Source organism: Marmota flaviventris, chromosome 17 (genome assembly GCF_047511675.1).
Source record: "Marmota flaviventris isolate mMarFla1 chromosome 17, mMarFla1.hap1, whole genome shotgun sequence".
NCBI classification, from domain to species: domain Eukaryota; kingdom Metazoa; phylum Chordata; class Mammalia; order Rodentia; family Sciuridae; genus Marmota; species Marmota flaviventris.
The window spans coordinates 65,901,747-65,924,801 of record NC_092514.1 but is presented as its reverse complement, the minus strand read 5'-3'; the positions used below and the strand labels follow the sequence as shown (position 1 = coordinate 65,924,801).

Sequence of the window (23,055 nt, the reverse complement as noted above, 5' to 3'; positions counted from 1 at the left end):
TACACACCTGTGTTCTGCTGGTTAGATGTAGTCAGTCCTCTGTTGCACGTCTAAAGAGGACAATTACAATGAGGTGACTGTCCCACCCCTTCCTTCGGTATCTCTGTTCCTGCCTTCTCTTCTCCCCTTCCATCCATCTATCCATGCATCATCATCCATCCATCTGTCCATCCATCATCCATCTTCATGGTTCTCTTTATTTCTAGGATCTTTAGAGTTTTCCTGGGAAATAGGTAAGGAGCAGGAATGCATATGCATAAAGCTGATCCCATTGAGCATAATTAACTCCAAATGTCACCTACTGTTTCTTCACAAACTAAGGCAGTTTGCTCTGGTGGTCTAAGTCAGATGGGGAATATAGGGGCAGGAAGATGGTCGTGCCAAATGCAAAAATGCCACAGTTCTTAACTGAGTCTCTCCCATGACCTCTTGGGCTTGAAGTCAGAGCTGGTTGCAGAAGAGAACACACTGGAGTCTGCCTCCTCCTTCTGTCTTTCCCATCCTCTGCACGAGCTGTTCCCCGTTGGCCTGAGATTCTGGCAGGCACCAGCCCCTCCCAGTGACTGTAGGTCTGAGGAAACTCGAAAGCCAAATGTGCAGACATTAGGAGCATTAGGAGCTTTTAACAGTGGAAGCAGTAGCTGGCTCCACCTAAGTAGGGCTGTTGGGTTTTTTTCCACTTTTTCCCTGGGAGGAAGTGACAGTTGGCCGCCTGGCACTCTCACATGGCCTATTTTCCCCATGGGACGTTTCAAAAAATATCCATTAAGGCTGGTTTGTATACGCAACAGCAAGGCATGATATGCCCCTCAAATGAATATCATTATCTCCACCCGTGAAATGAGAGCCTTTGAGGGTTGGAAACTACGCACGTGCCTCTCAGCCTTGGGTCCTGGCAAAGCCCGACCGTGTTGAAACCCACCCTTCTCTCCCCCCCACTCAGCATCCCAGGGCAAAACCTCATTAGCCACATGTTTGAAGCCGGTCGTTCCATCTCCTTTAAGCCTCTAAAAGGAGGCGAGTGAAGCCGCCTGCCATCAGTGGAAGCTTGTTCCTCCTGTTCTTTGCCTTCCTGATCCCCTCTGAGGGTCACAGTAGTGCAGGCGACTGGATGTAGATGCCAGAGGTTGTTACTTAGGAATAGCCCAAAACATCCAAGGAAATGGGCATTTGGGGGTGATTTTTTAAAAAGCTTCCAAGTCCATCACATGGACTGTCCTGTGTTCCCGTAAGTGCCTGCCGCGGGGTCACATTTGGCCCAGACTCTTAAACATGTGACCCAGGCCAAGTGCACTGTTCAGCCTCTTCTCAGTCAGCTGTTACCCTGTCCTGTGGGCGGCAGTGAGAGAAATTGTCCCTCCTGTCTGTCCTGCTTCTGACAGCGAAAACTTGGCGAGATGGACGAAATCCCCAGGGCTGCCCAGCCACACGGGTGATAGCCGCCGTTGGAGTGGGGTGGGGGCTCCTCTTCTGAGATTTGATGAAGACCAGCTCCCTGTTTTGGTTGTGAACAGACTCCACTTCTGAAGAGGGCGGAGGGTTGTCATCGGCCAGGAGACACAGCTTCACCCCTGGGAGCCAGAGGGAAAGGGCAGGCAAGGGTGGCCAGGCATGGGGCAGCGGCACGGCAAGCTCTCCTGGAAGTGCCTAGCAGGCTCATGCTGAGATCTCCGTGGCCAGAGCTCTGTCCTTCTGCAGCTGTAGGAGAGTCTGGGAAGCATGTTTCATGTAGGAGAGTCTGGGAAGCATGTTGCCTTTCCAACAAAAATCAGAAATCTGTTCCTAAGGGGAGAAAAGGAGCCATGGGTTTTGGTCAGAGCCTTGCAGCAGTGGCCACTGCGGGAGGGACTCTGAAAAGCCAAAGTGGACACATCTTAAATGGCCCTATGGACACCAAGCTGGGTTTATGTCCTGTGCAGATCGCTCACCAGCAGCCATTCACAGGAAGGAAGCAAGCGTGAACTGTCCGCTGTCCCTGAGGGCCAAAATCGCAGTCCAGCCTCTTTCTTAATTATCCCATGTGTGTTTTGTAAGGAGAAATAGATCTGTCTTGCAGCTAACAAAATAGCCTTGGGGCTTGGAATACATTTTATCATGGAGCATCTGAAAATAACTCAGCTCTGAAGTTCCATGGTGAAGTTGTCCTCTGGCCACGGGGTAAAAATAATATCCATCACCAGCCCAAGTTCAGCTGAGCTCTTACAATGACTTGGCTCTGTGCATCCACTCCTGACCACGGTTAACTCTTCAGAGCTGATATGAGAGGAACTGAACATCCTGTAGAGGAGACTCAGGTTGATCTGGATGTTCACTGAGAAGAGAGGCTTCCTTCTGTTCCTGGGATTTGGGATGAATTGAACTGTTCTGGTCAATAAAATCTGGGAACTTCAGGGATCTAACAGAACCAACCCAAGAGAATGGCCAGATATTTGAGTCGTGTTAAATTACATTTTCTTGCAAACACTATAATATTTGGAATTCAGGTGTGCCTATAAGTATTTCTGTTGAAAGCAAATCAGCATCCCGATTTTATCTGTTGAGGCATTTGAAAATGTAATCATTCCTTCTCCAGGGACCTGCAAACCTCATTTCTTCCATTCTTTCTGTTTAAAGACATTCTTTAAGGTTACTATTGTAAAAACCTGATACAATCAATGAATTCCTACCACCTGTTTGATCACCTAGTATTCAACAGGAGGATCATTTATTCCACTTAAAAAGTAGAAATCCTGCAGGGCACAGTGATGCATGCCTGCAATCTCATTGGCTGAACACAGGAGGATCATAGGTTCGAAGCCAGTCTCAGCAACTTAGCAAGGTTGTAAGCAACTTCATGAGACTTCCTAAAAAAATAAAATAAGAAAGAAAGAAAAAGAAAAGGGCTGGGGATGTGGCTCAGTTCACACTTGGGTACAATCCCTGTTACCAAAAAGAAAAAAAAATGAAGCAGAAATCTTTTTGTGTTTTCTATAAAACCAGATTTCTTTACAAAGTCTGTGGTTCTAAGAGTGGGAGTTAAAAGAGAATACATTCTTTAAAATGTGTGTTCCATTGGCGACGTAGAATGCACTTTCGGGAGAGATACTTGTAGGTACCTCCTCTAGGTGCACGTTGGTTCCAGATGCCATCAGGAAACTATCATTGGGAGCCCTGTTTGTATGTATCAGAATAACTTCTGATCTTTGGATGTACTTGCTGTGTTAACCTTAGCAGGGCTTTGCAACTAAGTGCAGAGAGTCAACCTGAGGAAAAGGGTCTTAAAAATAAGGAGAATGATAACACAGTATACTAGCCACCTTCCTGCAGACCCTTTTTGGATACCCAGTTATTCATCGTTAATTGCATGCAGACAATGGCCCTCTCCATCTGTAATCTGAGAAATGAGATTAACTATAACAGAGGAAAGCCGATTACAAACAGATATGTTTACAGCTGAAATTTTAGCCCAGCATACCAGATGGACTCCCGGAAAATGGCTCCCTTCGTTTAATCCATGCTCAAGAACATAATCACAGTATTAAAAAAAAATTTTTTTTAAGTGAATCAAAATAAGACCTGACCCATGATGTTTGCCTTTCCTTAGAATCATGCTTTTCATTCTAATGTGGGAAACTTGACATTCCCCAGAAAATAAGAGAGTGACACTTCTCAGGTGATGAGTTCCATAAACTTGGGAACACTGACCTTTCCTAAGGACCTGGCGATTTGTGAGAAAGCATGTGGCCTGCTCAGCCTTGTGTCCCCATCTCCCCATCCTGGAGGACAGATGCCAACAGTGCCCTTCTCCCCTGTCCTCTCCTGAAGGAAGAGCCTCACCATGTCCCCTGTCTTTGGTAGACATCAAGGTGCTCCTTCTTTATACCAGAAAGCCCAGCTCATCACTTGTCGAATGAAAGGTCTAGAATTTTCCTAAAGGGGTAATGGTACAATTATTATTGTACTTCATTCATTATTACTGACCTCAGCCTGATAGGCATTGCCTACGTGGGAGGCAGGCTTTTTAGAGTCAAAACAGATCGACAGGTAAGAGGTCTGTTTGGAGACCTCCGAAGGCTAATCTGAAGAGTCACTTCATTTCTTGGGAAGTCACCCCGGGGTATCCATCCATTGAAGGGTACATTTGTGTTGAACATCACTGTTGTCATGATTCAGCAAACTTGTATTGACCTCCCAGAGGTCTGAGGTGGGTGCAATCTCTGCTCGATCGCGGTATGTAGTCCATTGGAAGCGAAGTCGGGGTTCCTTCATCCCTTGGGTGTTTGGGAAGAGCCTTCTTTCAGTGAAAGCCCTATTCTGGATTGGGTCTGCTGGGAACCAGGCAGACAAGGTCCTCTCTACCTATGGAATATGCATTGCAAAGAAAAAAGTGCAGAATTTAAACAAAAATGAAATAAGAAAGATAATTTCAGATGAAGGGATACAAAGAAATATTAAGGCCCTGTAGTAATGATGATCTGGAGGGTTCCTTCGATGGAAGGATGAGGGAGAGCATCTGGGAGGACGGGGGAACGCTGAGCTGAGTCCTGAATGACAAGCCAGGCATCCTTGTGAAGACCTGGGGGGCCTGGTTCTAAGTAGAGGGACAGCAAGTGCAAAGACCCTGAGGTGGGGACCAACAAAAGATGTACTCAGCAAACAAGCAACAAAGATCCTTCATAAACCTTTAGAAAATGGTGAATGTGGCCAGGGTAGGCTGTAATATAACAAGAGGAGGACTGGGCGGAGGCAGTCAGAAGCCCCAAGGTAGAGGCATGGTGGAGAGGGCCTTTGAGCCAGGGCCTGCAGAGAAGATGTGGGGAGGGGAGATGCCTTTCCTAATTTGGGACTGGGGGGAATGGAGGTGTGTACCAAGACATCAAGGCAGGTGTGTGGAATCCTGCAGTGGGTAAGGCAGTTGGGTGATTCAACTGTGGCTGGACCAGGTAGGCAATAGGGAGCCACTTGAGAGTTTTAAGGGAGGGAGTGACCAGGCCAGGCAGGGAATTGAGAAAAGCCATCTGATGGGGACAGGCTGGGCATGGGGAAGGACGCCACCAAGCAATGACAAACACAGCTCTGAGGCCTGGCCCAGGCTGGTGAAGTGGAGTTGGCATGAAAGGGTGGGTTCAGGAGAGGCACCCAGCCAGGGCTTCTGTGGTCCTCCGCAGAGCTGGAGATCCTCTTCCAGCCCATCTCTGCCATCTTGGTACTTTGGGGAAGGAGTAGGGAAAAGGCATCACAGACCTGAACAAACGGGTTGCTGGGCAGGAATCCTAAATTGGCATCATTCAGCACAGTAGCCACTAGCCTCCTGTGTCTGCTAGAATGTAAATGAATTAAAGGTAAAGGAGAATTAGAAAATTCAGCTCCTCAGTAGCGGTCACCACATTTCAAGGGCTCAGTAGCCACAGGTCGCTAATGGCTACAAGGTTCAATGGTGCAGATACAAAATCTCTCCACTGTTAAGGAAGCTTCTATTAGGGCTGAGCTGGAGCACCTGTGTTTCAGATGAACAAACCCTCCCTCTTTCTGTAGATCAAGAGAAAGGCTCTTCTTGTCGAAATTGCCGTGGGTACAGAGCAAATCCACATACAGATGCCAGTTAGGGTCTTTGTGATATTATATGGTTTTGCTGTGGGCTTGACAAAGAACGATATAAAAATCCCTTTCCAGAAAGAGGAGAGCGTTCGAATTGCCCTTAGCATGGAAGTTGAACAAAATTTCAGCCTGATTTAACCTCTGTAGAGAAGCCGGATGTAAAGCTGGGGACGTGGGGGATGAACACTCTAAAATCCACATTCATTAGCGGTACAGTGACAGCAGGGTCCCCCTCGACTTTAGTGGTGATAAACTTGAGGACTTTTTGACTCGCATCCCTGGATGTCATTCTATTCCCCTCTAGTGGAATTAAAGGGTATCTGTCTTCCGATTGCAGCTTGGATGTGTTTGCAATCGTAGAGATAGAGATTCAGAAATAGTGAAGATGTCATTATCCTTTATTTCCATATCATAATAGGCTGCTTCATTTTATCTCTCGTTGTTGGTGGGGGAAAAATAACCTTCTGCATTTCAGTGAGTTGGGCGGGGGGCAGTTTGGACATCGATACTGAATATTGCTATTTATCCTGACACCAGAATTGAGCTTTGTTGCCCCAATATGTTACTCTCATCCTCCATTGGCTGAGCATCCTGCACGGTCAGACCCATTAATGAAGTCTCAGGTGTGGTTCAGGGTCCATAGTTCACTGGTTTTCATAGTTCACTGGTTTCATAGTTCACTGGCTGTGTTTGTCAGTTTTCTATCACTGGGACAAATTTCTTAAAGAAGGAAATTAACTTAAAGAAGGAAAGGTTTGTTTTGGCTCATGGTTTCAGAGGTGTCAGTCTATGGTCGGCAGGATTCATTGCTTTTAGGCCTCAGTGAGGCAGAAACATCCTGGGGGAAGTGTGTGGCAGAGAAAGCTGCTCCCCTCAGGGCAGCCAGGAAGCAGAGAGAGAAAGAGGAAGGGGCAGGGTACCAGATACAATCCAGGCCCTAAGGGCATCGCCTCCAAGGACTCAACTAGACTTCAACTAGATTCCGTCTCTCACAGTCTCTACCGCCCAATAACCCATTCAGCTGTGCATCCATCAATGCATCTACAGATGAGGCCCTCAGGATCCAATCACTTACCCACAGCCCCACCTCTGAGCACTGCTGTACTGAGGAATCAAACCCTAACAAAGGAGGCTTTGAGGGCCAAACTGTAACACTAGCCATGAATTCTGGTTAAATTACTTTTCTGCACCTCTGTTTATTTTTGTTTTGTTTTAAAACTGGGGGCTGTTTTTTGACCTCCCATGACCCTATTATAAGACAAAAGGAAATAAGGTAAACCCTTTGGAAACTGGGTGAAACTGGGTGAACCTGAATTTACCTGGCCTCACTTCCCCCTACACCCTTCCGACAGCATCCTTTTGGAATTGACAGGCGTATGTTCCAAGCCCTGGCTTGCAGTCGGAGTGGGCAACCTGCAAGTTGGTTACACAGGCCCCCAGGCTACCATTTGATTTTGTTGTATTTCTCCTTTGCCTTTAAATATTGAATTTTTCTAAGGCTAAACTGGTTAACAGGGAACAAGTATAATTTTTAGAATACTAGCAGCTGTAGTGTTTCTGTATCCTCAAATCAAAAGAGCATTGTCCCTAGAGGTCTATTTGCAAAAAGCAGTTAAACACCACACTCCTCTCCCTCCTCCTCGTTCCAGCCTCCACTCCGTAGCCCCCCTCTGCAGAGGAGAAACAAGTGTCAAAGAGAAAACAGTCATCATGGTGAACAGCATGGATTTTAACATGACTGTTTGGTACAGGTAGAAATATCAGCATATTCACAGAGACTCTTTATGTTAGGTATTTGTTTTACTGGGGGTGTGGGGGAGAAACACCAGGAAAAAACGAATTTCAGAATTGCCTAGTAGGTTTCTGCCTTCTAAGGACAGACTTCAGATTCTCATATTTGTTCAGCAAATAATGTCATTGGGGTAAGATGTGGGGTTGAAGGTCTCTGGGAGGCATCTCAACAAGCTATTTTTGTCAGCCTTCTTTAGACTGAATTCGGAGGCATCTTAGGATGCATTTTAAGTCACAGTTGGAGGAAAGTGCTTTAGTGCGACCTCATTGCTTAACAGAAGGGAGGGATGGGGAGGAAGAGCCGCAGTTCCCACTTGAACATCCTTTACAGGGCAGAGCCACCAGATGCAGAGATGCCTCGTGGAAATGAGGAAGGGAAGTGCCAAGTTTAGGTGCAGGAGAGGCCAAGGCCGAAGGGAACCCCTGCTGCCCTCCAGATGGTGTTTCTGATGAGCCAAGACCAAGGTGGAGGGTCTTTAAACCCAGTGCATTAGCATAAAACTGAGTGCCCAGGAAACTTGGGCAAGAAACACAGGTGTGTTTGTTGGTTTCACTTGTAGGATGTTGCTGCTGCTGCTGCGGCTCAGACCAACCATCCTTAACTGACAAATGCTTGCGGAGTCACTATCCACCCCCCCACCACCAATAAAAGATGACATCATCACTGTTTCTCAATTCCCAGTTTTAAAAAGGAATGAAAAGTTATCAATAAGAAGGACAATAAACCCTTGAGGAATGAACTGCTCACTGCAGTTGGAAGGAAGGAAGTGTTGACATCAGTTTGCAGAAGCTTGAAGCTTTGAGTGATCACTGAGCATATGAGGGAGGCCCAAGTGATGCACAGATGCCCTGCCTGGGAAATCAGGAGAACACAGGAGCTGGGTTTTCACTAAGAAAGCGGGTTGCTTTCAAGTCTACCCAGAAGGCTCCGCGCCCATCTGCACAACCAGAGCAGCTTTATCAAAACAGAGCCTGCCTTCCAGTAGACAGAGAGCTCCTAAATCTAATGTTTAATGTTCATCTCTTTGACCCAAGATTTCCACTTCTGGCTTTTCTCCTAACTGACAAGACTCTTGCACAGTGTGGACGCAGAGATGCTTGGGGTAGTGTCCTTTGAAACAGTGAAAAACTGGAAATAACCTAAAGTTCTAGGAACTGGGATTGGCTGAAAATCACAGTACATCCATACAATGAAATATGCAGTTAGTTGTGACGATGCTTTGTATTTAATGACACGGAGAGATGTTTAAAGATGAACTGTTAGGTTAAAAATAAAGACAGAAAAAAAAAAAAAAAAGAAAGCTACAGACCAGTCTATTTAGTATGATCCTTAAGAAAACATTCCCCAGCCTGTCTCTTGCTCAGATCTCAGTTGAATGAAATATACCAAAGAGTTAGTGTATATGTGTTTCTTTCAACTGAACTATATTTTATGCAAATTCAACAAACCATATCTAGTTTCTACAATGAACATGATCTAACCCATGTGAACATATGGAAAACAGTTGAAAATTAATAACAAATAACTAGAATAATTAATATTTTACCAGAAGTTGTACAGGTTTTGAAGTGAAAATAGAATCAAGAAGGTCATTGAAATCAGGAAGTGAATTTCTCCTCAAATGGTCCACACAGGTTACTTTTGGGAAATATTTCCTGGGGGCAATGAGTGGTCCGCATAAAGAATCACAGGTGGGGCTGGGGTTGTGGCTCAGAGATAGAGCACTTGCCTAGCATGCGAGATTCTGGGTTTGATCCCCAGCACCACATAAAAAAATAATATAAGTAAGAAAGGAAAAAAAAAAAAAGAATCACAGGTACCTAAAGAAAAAAAATCCTGTCTGTGGGGACCTTGCAGTCACAAAAGCACAGGGTTACACCTTCTGCCTCCTCTGTGTGTTTAACCAGATAAACAGATACCAGCTGCTGGGGAACCTTCCAACCTTATGTGAGGCATAAAAATCAGTGTCCTTGCAAATAAGGGTCACACTTTTTTTCAAGTCCATGACAAAACTAAGTGCAGTATCTCAGGCACATTATCTAACTAATCCCAGTTATTAGTCTTCAAAATTTGTCCCAGACTATCAGAGAATGACAGGCAGGACACCTCCCCAAATGACCCAGTTCTGTCTGAGATTAAGCAAAGATGACGGGGTCTTGGAGACTCTCAGATAAATGTGTTTCTTTTTATCTCTGACTTGTTCTCAGAGAGGCTCGTAAACTTGGCCGTGAATTTTTTAGGAGACACATAACCTTGTGGAAGAGCTGGCAGGGACCCACGTAATTAAGATGCTTCTCATATTCCTATTTTATTTTCCTTTCAAACTATGGCATTGGAGCTAACCAAATCTGTAATTAGCCTGAACGTTATTTGGTGCTAAAAATGGTATAAAACTTTGACAGCGAACACATCAGGGCTTGCCAGAGGTTCTGGATGGGGAGGAAAGGATCATAAGGGGGAAGCCCGTGGGAGCCTCTTGGTGGTGCTAGACCAGCTCTGGATCAGGAGTATAAATGTGGTAAAACCCCATAGAATTGTGCACATGCTCTCATGTACCCAATGAATGTATGTAAAAACTGGTGAAGCCACATGAGGTCCATTCACAGCCTTGCAGAAATGTCTTTTTCTGGGCTTTGACCAGGTACTACAATCATGGGGGATGTTGTTGTCTTTGGAGGAAACTGGGTGAGGGTCCATGGGAACTCTCTAAACTAATTTTACAACCTGTGAGTCCAAAGCTAATACAAATTTTTTTTAAAAAAATTAAATAGCATTTTTTTAAAAATGTGAAACTTTCCTGACAAGATTCTTCTCCTCAGGGTTATCATAAAATTAAAGTGACCAGCACACTTAACTGAATGGACAGAGAAGTAGAAGATTTGAATGATTATATTTTTCCCTTAGAGTTTGACAAATAGGAAAAAAAAAGATTTATTCTTGAAACAAAATCTTTTTTTAAAGAAATTTTTAATATTTATGTTTTAGTTTTCGGTGGGCACAACATCTTTGTTTGTATGTGGTGTTGAGGATCGAACCCGGGCCGCAAGCATGCCAGGCGAGCGCGCTACCGCTTGAGCCACATCCCCAGTCTAGAAACAAAATCTTCTGTGAACTCCTAAATACATAGTGTGGATAAAAAAATAAAACAACATCTATGGAAGACAGCACTACAGTTTCTCCAACTCGTTCCCTCACCTATAAGAGGATCAGAAAAGTCCCATGTGTTGCCCTGTGACTTTTTCCTCCTCCCCGGAAGCAGAGGGGCCCCCACTCAGCAGCCTGCTTGCCATTTGCAAGAAGGATTAACAGATTGCTCGCTCAGTTCTACCTCTTGATTTTCTGTTCCTCTGCCATGAGAATGGGTGTCCCACCCAGCAGTTAGTTGTCCTTTCATCCTTTGGTCCTGGAATGAATGAATGGACAGGTGCTCTACTGGGGAGCCACTGGCATACAGCATGTGTGAGAAACAAACATGGTGGGAAGCCAATGGGATTTTGAGGTGGGTTGTTACCACTTTGCCGCTGCCAAATCAGTATGATATCTAAACCACGGCTGGTTTTATTTGGCATCACTGACTTAAAACTATTTCCAGTTGAGCTCTACATCTCCAGGCTTTCCAACCTGGAGGTTTCAACCCATTCTGTCCTCTGCAAAGTAATAGAAAATGTCAATAGACACTGAGAGTCCAGAGGACACCTTTGCAAATGACATGAACCTGGCTGGTTCCAGCTTGGCCACAAGACTTGCTTGAAATGATGGTGCCATTTCCCAAGGAAGAGATTTAAGAGCCATTGAGTAGTCCCACTGCTTCTTTTTGTCCTATGCCATGAGACTGGCTCTGTCCCAGATAAGGATGGCTCTATCCAGTGGGCCCCAAAGGGAAGAGTAAGAAAGATGTGTTTGTGGTGTTTCGCCCCCGAAACTTAGGAGTTATCTGTTTGTGCAGCGTAATTAGCAAGCTGGGACCTGAGTCTCACCCGGGGGTCTTCACCATCTGGCACCCACCACTGGCAGATAGTTGCTGCACAATGAAGAATTCTTGAGTCAAAATAAAGAAATTGATAGACAACTAGGAGACAGCCTTGTTTTTAAGTGAATAGTGTTTAGGCGTTATGAATATCGGTACACTTTAAGCATATTATTTTAATACCAGAATTCCATACCCAACCATCAAAGGTTGTTGGAATCTGAAAGCCATAATGGGTGGGACAAAAACTGGATATATATCAAGGCCTTGAGATGGCAGTGGCAGTACCAGGTATCTCTGTAGTTTATTTAGACACCTTTAGCCCGCGACCCGCGCGGGCTTCATGAATGAAGGTTCCAAATGTGAGAAATCTCTAGGGAGTTTTGAATTAAAGAGACAAGACTCTAATTACCTTTAAACCAGCTCTAAGATGGCTCCTCCTAGCTCCAGCCTTCAGCCACCTATTGTGGTAGCGAGGTTTACTGAAGAGGCCAGCGAGAGAGAGAGAGAGAGAGAGAGAGAGAGAGAGAGAGAGAGAGAGAACGCGCCAGGGAGTGGACTTTTATTGGGGAACAAAAAATTCTGGGGAAAATCCCATCCAATGAAGATTAAGGGGGGCATCGTCCCAAGGTCAGGGGCGACGATTGGGTCTTCAGGGTTGTGGCCAGACACTCCTCTGCACGGACAAGCCCTCGGACCTGGAGAAGGGTGGGGAAAGCTCTGACACAGCTGTGCCTAAGCGCCTCTCGCCCAGCCAGGGAGGTAACTCAAATCACTGCGAGGATGGCCTCCCACAGACACCTTCTACATGGCAGGTGGCTAGAGAAACTCAGACAGTGATCAGATATGGCGGCTGTGTCTCAGTTGCTGGGAATGTACAGGCCCTCCCTCCAAGGCATCTCGGAAGCAGCTGAAATGTAGCCACATATTTTCAGCTGGGCCTCATGGTCAGTTGGATTATATAGAAAATGTGAGAATCCTCTTTTTTTTTTTTTTTAACTTGAATCTTTTCCAATAATGTTAACAATCTCCTTTCAGGACAGGGACTGTCGCTCAGTGGTAGAGCACTTGCCTAGCACAGGTGAGCCCCTGGGTTCGATCCTCAGCACAATAAATAAATAAATAAACAAACAAACAAATAAATAGAATAAAGGTATTGTGAAAAAAAATTTTTAAGGATCTGTTCACTTTCATCTCTAAGCCTTATCTGTTCCCACACTTCCCCAGAGGTATTTCACTTACCAATCCTTGTAGAGAAAAACTGAGCCATTGTTTTGTTGAGGGGGTTGTTTCTGTTTTTGACATAAATGTCATTCTAGTTTATGTTTCATTCTGTGAATTGTTCATTAGACAATAGATCTTGGAGATCCATCCATGTTTGCTTGTTTGATTGAACTGCTACATAGTATCCCATCATATAAATATATTCGTTTGTTTAACCATTGCTTTGCTGGTGGAGATTTATCTAGATTCTTTTTTTTTTTTTTTGAGACTTTGCTGCTTCTCATTTAAAGATGACAGTGTCTTGCTTAGCTGGACAAAGGATCATAAAATCCTCCTACCAGCAAAGACTGATTTGACAAGTTAGCCTCACTGTAAAGAGGAATGACTGTTCCTCATCAGAATATGGCAGGGTGACACTACAGATCAAAAATTAACTCTTGTCATCAGAAATGGAGGTTCCTTCACTCTTTCTTAGAAAGGCAACATTCAGTAAGACTGGTTTGTTCAAAGGCAGAGTACAAATGGAGGGTGGTCCAGGCTGATCCAGCAGCCTGAGAAGGGCACAGGAGCTCTGTCAGTGCCTGAGAGCCGATGTCGTAATTTTAGTGATGCCCAGGGTACATAAAATCACCCTGGTTTTTGTAATGCTCTTCATTTTCTCGTTAACAGGTTAAAATAAGAAGTTCTGTTCTCAGAGAGTTAAAACCCCTGCTTCCTAAGAAGTTTCAGATCACAGTAATAGCGCGAGCTTCACTCTTGGAGCAGAGTTTGCAGTGTTGCTTATGCAGTCAGCATGTGGGTGACATTTAGACCCAAGCTTGGCTTGCGAGTGTGATTCATGAGAACACGTCAGATGGTGAGAGTGGGGAATTTTCCTTGGTATTTAGAGGGAGCAGCTTGAGGGAGCCACACAGAGCCTTGGGCACTTAAGGAAGTCACACCCTAGAGCTTCAATCCGTGCAAAACAAATCATTTCCAGAAGCCTTGAAAGCCTGAACCTCAGCCCTCGAGGACAGAGATTTTGGTCCTCCCAGGGAAGCCTTCAGGGTATTCTGGAGGCATTCAGGTATGGGTGGAAAATGCAAGGCAGGGTGACCTCTAGGCAAAACCCTGCCATTATTTTACTCCTCAAATTAAAAGGACATGAGAAGCAGTGTTTATTCACATCGACATGTCCTCATCACAGAGTGTCCCTGGCCACCTGCCCCCTGGAGTTGAGGTAACATCAGATCCTCTAGAGGTTTCCCCCTGCACAGTGCTCCATCCTTGAAGACTTACCTAGAATATGCCTTCCAGATGGTTCTAGACAAAACAGAGGGGCATGCAGGGGACCCACAGCCCAGGCACTGTCAAAATTCTGTGCAGTGTGGATCATGGGTTTATTCTTAACCAGTGGCAAAGGATGGTGGTACCATTGGTGCTACTGATGAGGATGAAGAAGAAAGACTTTGAAAAGTCCTGGTGGAAATGTTGAGAGGTGTTCCCCTGGGAGGCTACTGAAGTTGCTTAAGTATTATAAAACTGAGAAACGAGAAACGGGCCAGCAGATGCCTCAATAGGACTTGGAATTTTCGTTGTTTGTTTTTCCCCCTGAGAAATCTAGATTTGGTTCTGTGGGTGAGATTTCTCTTGCATCTATGAAAAGTGGTTACTCAGTGCCCCCACCCCCAACCACATATTATTAGGCAGAAGTGTCTGGACTGAAGTTTTCTCTTCTCATTATAATGTGATATCAGGCTTGTGGCACAGGGCAACAGGTTTTATACTCCGTTTAACAAGAGGCTGCCAGTGTCTAGAGAAGTGAAAAGTAATATTTATACGTATTTCACTGAAATGAAAATGCTGTGATCTTGGCAGCAGGGCAGACTTGCTGAACGCCAGCCATTTCTTTGGGGCACTAAGTGCAGTCCAACTTGCCATAACTCCCATGTGGGATAGCTGCAAGTATGATCAAAAGTGCTTTTTTGCTAAGGACTTAGTAATTCCCTTCATGCATGTTTGGTAAAGGTCCAACCTGCAAGAGATAAAATTGTGTTTGAGGACTCCAGGAAAGATTTCTGTTCTCGGGTAGCTTTGCAGTCCCAGGGGAGTCTCCTGCATTTCTTTTCCCTTCTTGGTTTGGTTTCCAGGGAGCTTAGAGATAAAGTTCATACTCAAAACTTAATGTTCATTCCTGGTTCGGACACAGTGCTAATTCAGCCATGCCCATTAGGGCCTCTCCGTTAGACTGCTGTGTCCATGTGGACATGAGAGAGAGATGGGAAAATGAAAGGTGTCGTGCTCCTAATCATCATAGGTGGCAGAATGTGATAAGTGGCCTATGAAAGACAAATGATTTGCTCTGGAAGGTCAGACAGTGGGAGGAACAGGGCGTTTGGCTCTGATGTCTAGAGAGGTTTCCTGGAGCAGGTGGGAGCCTTCCTTACTGCCCCCTGAGGTGCTCTGGGAAGTGAAGCCTCCACATGTGGTGGCAGGTAGAAACCTTTGTCATAGTGAAGGCGTAGGGGAGAAGCTGGTGCCCCACTGAATGACCAGTTTATAGATGTTAAGAAAGACCCCCTGCTCAGAACCCAAGTGACTTGAGATTCCATTTCTCCAGCTCTCTGCTCCTCTCCACACAGGCTCCCTGGAACACCACAGGGGTCTTTGTAGATGACTCTCAGGCCCACAGGGGACAGATCAGCCTAGGGGTTCTGCCATTTGCCTATCTTTCCATCCAGGTCCATCCTCACCTGGAAACCCACATTTCAGCCTCTCATGACCTGGCTGGATGTGCACTGGACAGAGCTCTCAAAATGATAGTTCCGGAAAACTGGCCATAATGGTTCAGAAACGGCACATATTTCCTTAGATTCTGATTCCACTTTGCAGACAGATCTTCAAACTCCGTTGAGTTTCCATGGTCCTGCCCCTCCACGTGAGATCTAGCAGGTTACATATTTCATGAACAAGTAGCAGACGTTCCTTTGGTATGTTCCACTTGAGTTTGCAGTATTTACCCTGCCCAGCACACAGTACATCTAACTCATAAGCTGTGCAATAGAAGTCCTTGCCTTGGAATTATGTAAAACCTGGAGGAACCTGGTGGAACCCTGCGCCTGCGGTTCGGTGGATGATGCTGTAGCAGGGACAGCGTCCTAGTTCCGCTGCGGGGCTGGTTATGTAAGATGTTCTCACTGGGAAAGCTGGGTGAAGAGTACACAGGAACAGGCTGTCCTCCGTTTGCAAATTCTTTTGAGTCTTAAATGATTTCAAAATAAAAAGTTGTGTTTTTTTTTTTTAAAATAGCAAGACAGAATCTAGGAAGCTATCTAGTGTAGTTGTTTTCAACTTTAATTTTAGCAGCAGTCTCCCTGTCTTGCCCAACTCTTCCATCCCCACCCTCAGCAACTCCAGGCTTCTCCTGACATCCAAAGGGCTCTACGAAATCCCATTTTTAAAACACCATTCCCAGCCCACCCCTTCAGGGACCAAAGAAGTAAAAGGAGTCACTTCTTTGGCATCTGTTAGATGGAACACAGAGAACCTGGGAGGTTTGCAGTTCCAGTTGGTCTCTGCAGAGTGGCGTGAGTCATAGCTCTCGAGCCAGCTCTGTGGTTTCTTTTGTCCGATGAGGTGCGATGAATTAGGTTGGAGAAGAGTTTCCATGGTCCTGCCTTCCGCGCCTGTGGTGCGGGAGATGGAGTCATTCTCATGGTTGAGACAGGGCATGGGGCAGTCTGGGCTGGAGGCAGTTCACAATTTACCACTCGGGACGATTGCCAAGCAGACTTCCTCAGAAGGCCAGGCACAGGGCGGAGGGAAGGGGAACACGGGACCCAAGAAGTCCCCTGGCTCCTGCCTGCTCAGCCTCCGCTCTGACCACCCGTGAGAACTGACACTGGCTTGCTTTCCTCTTCCTTCCCTTCAAGCCCAAGTCACAAAATACTTTGGGCAGACATTGGGCACCTCGAAGTTTACATCCAATATAATAATGATCTCTTTATTTGTCCAGAAATTTTGCAAAACCTTCCTCCTGTGTTCCCTCCGTTGAGCCTCACCGTCAGCCCATGACACAGGTGGATCAGTTTCACTTTGGCTCTATGCATATGCAAGGAGACTTTTCCAAGGTCGCAGAACTTGTGCCAGGGCTGGAGTCAGAATCCTGGTACATATCCTCTTTAGAAGAAACTCTCATTCCAAACAGAGACCTCGGCTGTTGGAAAGTATCTGCTCACACTGGAGGGCCCCCCCAGCGCATGGTGGCAGTCACTGTTGTAATTCATGCCACACTCAAAGCGGGAAGGACTCCAGGACTTGGTGGCTCAGGTGGAAGCCAAGGTTTTCTCTCTTCCTATACCTCCCAACCATTAGAGCCCGAAGACGCCATGTGGGTGTCAGATGAGGAGGATTTAGGTTTTCTTGAAAAGTGAAGCACATTGCCTGCATGCCTCTCCAGGAGCCACGAGAGAATCTTTGTGACAGTCCACTGGCAGGACGGCCACCCTGGAGCTACCGGCACACACATACTGCAGAGGGCTCTGTGTGAGCTGCCACCCTTCATTCCCCGCCACTTGTTGATGCTTGTTTCTGTGGGGAGTGGATCTCCCACTCCCTCAGCCTCCTCTTTGCCTTCCACAATGGAGGACACAACCTCGACCGTCAGCTTGGGTACCACTAATTGGCGCTGACACTAGACTGTTCCTTCAACATTCTGCTTGTGTCCTGGGAAACTGGGGGGTATCTTTAATGGTGGGAACTAGGGCTGTATTCACAGCTACCACTTGCCTAGGAAAAATAACCTCTGAAGGAGGATGTTGACATATATATATACACACACACATATATATATGTGTGTGTGTAATATATATATATTGAGAGAGAGCCATTTAGAAGGTAAACTAGTGACCTGCTTCACGAATATTGTTAATCATTTACACATGTATTCAGCTAGTACCTGTGAGGCACTTGCTAAATATCTGTCGAATGACCTTCTAAGTGCTGGTTCTCAGTCTTTAGCACGACTTTGAGCCTCAGCATCACCTGTGGTGCCTGCCAAAGCACAGACCAGCCCTCCCCTGAAGCTTCTGATTCAGTTGTTCTGGGGAGAAGGTAAGTAATTTGCATTTCTAACAAGTTCCAGGAGATGGGATGCTGGGCTAGAATTTGTGCTGGGGCTGGGGTCAGCAGGCATGTCAAACCATCGTCTTAAAGCTGGGATTGACAAGCTTCCTGAAAAAGCCAGACAGCAGATATTTTAGAATCTGTGGCTGGTACAGTCTCTGTCATAACTACTCTGCCATCTTAACCACAGAAAATATGTAACTAAATGAGCATGGCTGTGTTCCAGTAAAATATTACTTATAAAAATGAATGGTAAATTTATTTTTTTTTAAAATGTGTTGCAAATTTAAAAAAAAAAAAGTGCCAGATTCTCATTGTTGAATATTTTTAGGATGACGGTCAGATGGTGGTCAAACCCTAGCTCTGACATTCATGAGCCATGTGACTTTGTAACAGTAATTAATATCTCTGTAAAATGAGGGCAATAATTATGCAGAGAAAAATAGGGGAAAAGCACTCACTTTTTTAATACCTTTATTTTATTTATTTATTTATTCATATGTAGTGCTGAGGATGGAACCCAGTGCCTTACATGTGCTAGGCGAGTGCTGTACTGCTGAGCCACCACCCCAGCCCCAAGTACTCGCTTTAATCACATCTAGGTGTGCATCCCTGTGTGGTTTGGTATTCTTTAGGCTTTTCTGCACAATGATGTCTTCCAGGATTTTCCAATCTATGTCTTTAAAAAGGAATCTTAATCACCCATTGACACATACTAGGCTTACCCTGAAATCGCCTTTGGAATTTTAGTAGCTTGGCGATCCTTAGAAAGTCGAAAGCCAAGAATGTCCTTCTTCATGTCTCTGTGTATTAAAGAAGAAATTGACCTTGACATGTGTAAAAAGAAGCTCTTGATCTGCTCTGTCCCAAACCCTGCCCTCTGCAGTCTTAATTCAGTGGGTGCCAGTGCTGTCTGTAGAGCGCCTCAATCCACAAAGAGAGACTGGGGAGGAAGCATTTAGAGAGTTAATGAGCGGGTCCCAAAGGTGCATGTTGAATATGGAATTGGTTTGTAATTCAAATAGAGCATAAATTTCTTTCTGCTCAGCCTCTTCTTTCCCGCATTAGTAAATGGAAACTTCTTCCGAAGAGGCCTGAAGCTCACCTGTTCTAGGCACAAGGCTCTCCCCAGGCTTGAGGCAGTCTTCCAAGCATCTTATGCAGATTGGTTTCTTTTGTCTTCATAACAACCCTGGAGAAAATAGGTGCTGTTAATCCCCCAGTAGGCAGATAAGGGGGATTGACCACAAGTGACTTGACCACAGCCATACCTCTGGAAAGAGCAGAGCCCTCTTGAACCACTTCCCATGGTAGGAGGGAGTAAAATGCAGTGGCCCTAGGGACGAGTCATCTTAGTGCATTTTTAGGGCTCTCCCTACCCCATTGGAGTTCCCCCATGCAGATGTGTGTAAACTGTGGAGAGATGGTGTCCAAGCAGGAAGAGGTCCCCATTGGTTATAGCATGTACCTGGTTCACAGGGTGATATTTTTATGGAAACCTCATACAGGAGATTTCCTGAAGGGCCCTTTGGTTCCATTTCACAAACACGCCTCGTGACCCTGTTAAGGGTCTGTGCTGTACCTTAGCCTGTGCTAGGTGCTATGGAGACAGACATACCAAATTCTTTAAACCAGTGCACTTGCCCTACGGTCTTTGATAACACTAAGTGGAAGCCATAATTTGGGGGGAAAACCTTGGTGAGTACAAATCATACCCTGAAAACATGGTAATTGTTACATTAAAACATGATGCGGCAAAATGCCACCACCACCCGTTGCGTAACTCCAGAGAATGGCACCTCGTCTGTTGTGCTAGAAAGGATTGATGATGTGCTTCTTCTCTCCGCAGGACCCCAGGAGCAAGCACAAGTTTAAAATCCACACTTATGGGAGCCCCACCTTCTGTGATCACTGTGGGTCGCTGCTGTATGGACTTATCCACCAAGGGATGAAATGTGACAGTAAGTAAGTTTTTCTTTTCCAGTAGATGGTGAGATGCTGTGGCTCGTACCCAAAGTTTACTGAGCACGGGAGGTCCGGTAACTTCTCAGTGCCAGCTCGTCAATAAGGAGAATTAGTTCATATAAAGAGCTGGCTGGAAATGTGTAGAAGCTCGCCACTGTCCAAGTTCTACTTATTTGCCTAATTATGAACCAAAAAAAAAAAAGTGCACTTGGTTTATAAATGAAGTTAGTAGGTGCCGTCACCTCTTTTTCTTTTTTTAAAGGAATAGGAGTCTTCAGTCCTTGTAAAATGCAGGCTAGTCAAACCCCAAAGAAGGCTCCCCACCTCCAGATTCCACTTTTGGGTAGGCTTCAAAATAAGCTAAGCAACCACAGTCATTATCTTCCTCTGTCTCTAATTAGTGGGTGGACGATGGAAAAATCCAGTAGGCTCTCCTTAAAACCGAAGCCAGAATGAACATAAAAACCAAGATAGCATCTCTCTTAAGTTCACCCACCCTGCCTGTTTATGAACAGATCAAATTTATATCAGTCCAGTTCAAGATAAAATCATTGAGCGGCACTGATGCAGAAGACAGATCCCAGGCCCTTCTCCTCTCTGGTCTCGGATAGTTCTCTGTCAAATACCAGGAGGAAAGAAGAACAGCTATGGAAACTCTTTGCTTTGATGATTTTTAAATTATGAGATTCCCCAGGATGTTTGTTTAAATAAAAGTTAATGCTTTTAGGACATAAAAAGGCAATTATGAGTTCCATTTTTCTAATAGGCAAATGTTATGGAAATTTCAGCACATTCTCATTTGCTAATGACCACTGTAATGGCCCAAAGTTTTGTATTTGTATCCCACATGGAGCAAACACAATATTAAAAAAAAAAATAAATATTCAGAACACTATAGAGTACATGGAATGTGGGGTGGGAGGTATTTGCTTTCTGAAGTGGTCCAATTTAACAGCCTAATGAAGGTTCTGTGATCATCCAGACCAGAGGCCTTCCATGCTTCAAGAATTGCTAGGTTTGGGCTTTGGTTGTGGCTCAGTGGTAGCCCTTGCCTAGCATGTATGAGGCACTGGGTTTGATCTTCAGCACCACATAAAAATAAATAAATGAAATAAAGATATTGTGTCCATCTACACCTAAAAAAAATTAGGAGGAAAAAACTCTAGGATTCCAAAGATGGTTTTGAAGGATTTTGCAAGCAGTAATTCTAAGTGCATTTATAAATATATGTTTAACTATTTTAAAACTTGGAACAAAAATAAACAGAGAGACACTGGAGAGCTTGTGTTGATGACCTCATTCATGGGACGGAACTTGGCAATCAGCTGAAGAGTCTAAGGGTTGGCATGGCGTGCCACTCAGCACTTTCCCATGTACATGTTCTCTTCTGTATGAATGAGGGTTTATAGGTGCTGTACAACTTTGATTAAATACAGAAATGTCATGTTGAGGTCTCTCTGAGATACTCCCTAGTCCATTTTCTGTTGCTAAAACAAAATACCTGAGACTGGTCATTTACAAAGAATAGAGGCTTATTTGGCTCCTGCCTCTGGAGGCCAGGACACCCAGGAGCTTGGTGGCAGCATCAGCTTAGCATCTGATGAGGGGCCTGCCTCTTGCTGCGTCACAGCTTGGTAGAAGGCTCCTGTGGAGAGACAGAGCAAGCTGCTAGCTCAGATCTCTCTCCCCGTCTTATGCAGCCACTAATGCATTCTGGGGGCCCCACCCTCATAACTTCAGCTACTGATTCTCTCTTGAACATTGAGTCATCATTAAGATGACTCTGGGGGTGACATGTCCAACATATGAACTTTTGGGGACACATTCAAACTATAGCGGCATCACCCAGTATTCCCAACAGCTGGTTTTAGGGTTTTGTTTGGATAAAAGGACTTTATTGGTTATCCTTGAATGTCTTTATAACAAGTAAGTGGTATAAATTTGAATTTATTTACTGCATGTCTGCTAATAGCACCCATCTGGTATACTTGTTAGGATTCAGCTTTAGATTTTGCTTGAAAAACACATTCCATTACTAAAAAATAACTGGAAACCACTGACCCGGATCGGTGCTTCTTTGTTTTGCTTTAAACCCTTTCCCCTGGACTTGCAGAGTTTCTGGGGATCCTTCCTGGAGGGAGGAGAAGGAGGAGGTGGGCACCACGACCCAGCCCCTCCCTTGACTTCTGCAGACTCAGTCTCTCCCCACGCCCGGACCCTTGCTCCTGCTCCTCGTACCGTATAGTCCTGTGTCCAGGTCCACTGGTGGGGAAAGTTAGCTACCACTCATCTAGACCAACTTCTTTGTTTGCTGAGTAGGGAATGGAATGAGAGACAGCAAATAAACTTCACAAGGTAGAAAAGCCAGTTTGAGCCGGGTGTGTTGGCACACACCTGTAATCCCAGCAACTGGGGAGGCTGAGGCAGGAGGATCACAAATTCAAGAAGGCCAGCCTCAGCAACTTAGTAAGACCCTAAGCAACTGAGTGAGTCTCTGTCTCAAAATAAAAACATAAAAAGGGCTGAGTGATAAAGTACCCCTGGGTTTAATCCCCAATACCAAAAAGAAAGAAAGAAAAGAAAAGCCAGTTCAAGGTAGAGCCAAGACAGGAACACACCCATGCACTTTCCCCTTGCACACCCTCCCTGCTGCCCATATTCTTTCCAAAGCCTCTCTCGTTTATTTTCTTTAAATTGCCACTTCTGCCCAGGCACTTGAACATATGACGTTGTCAACTCAAGTTATATTAATAACACGACTTTTCAAGAGCCTGTGTATTGGCTGGGCGCAGGCACAGGATCTGGAAGAGTTAGCTTCGGAAATAGAAGCCTCACAGAATCCGCTCTCGTGAATCAACTAATTGTTCTTTCCTCGTTGTGTCCCTTATTCTGATTTCCGTGTTTAATCATAGCAAATATGCATTATTCATGACGCTTTGCCTCAGTTTGATTTGCATGTTAAAATTAAACACTGGATAGGAAAGGGCTTGGGGGGGCCCACCTTGGAGGCTACAGCACAGTCTCACTGTCTTCCCTTGGGGAGTTGCGAGGGATCCAGTGCCACCCCTAACCTCGGCAGGAAGGCACCAGGGCAGAGAGCTGGACCACCTCCCCAGCCTCACAGCGGTAGCTGGTGCACTGGGGTTTTTTCAGGGCCTCTTTAGTTCATTGCCATAAGACTGATCTCCTTTTATCCTCCCCCTGTCTCACCCACATCATGTCAGCTGTGTGGCTTATGCCAGGAGTGTATTTGTTGTACTTGGAATAATATTTAAATGTTTGAAGACAGGTTTAAAATATCAAACACAATTTCTTGGAAAAAAAAAAAAAAAACAAGAAGAAAGGAAAAAAACCCACAAAGACAACATACATACACCTTCTTTAACATAGAAGGTTACTTGAGGAAAAGAGAAATTTCCGAATTTCC

General features: G+C 45.1%; 1 protein-coding gene across 2 annotated transcripts in view; it reads left to right on the top strand.

The window, feature by feature from the left end:
* The window catches only part of Prkca (protein kinase C alpha), a 394,797-nt gene that overhangs the window by 245,191 nt on the left and 126,551 nt on the right, over positions 1-23,055 (top strand). The window contains exons 1-2 of one of the 2 annotated variants that reach the window (XM_071603594.1): positions 17,586-17,651; positions 19,513-19,624. In XM_071603594.1, coding sequence (XP_071459695.1) covers positions 19,612-19,624 — 13 coding nt within the window. In that variant the 5' untranslated portion in view covers positions 17,586-17,651; positions 19,513-19,611. Of the gene's footprint in view, positions 1-17,585; positions 17,652-19,512; positions 19,625-23,055 lie in introns of those variants that run through there. The other variant, XM_027946194.2, reaches the window with a different exon arrangement.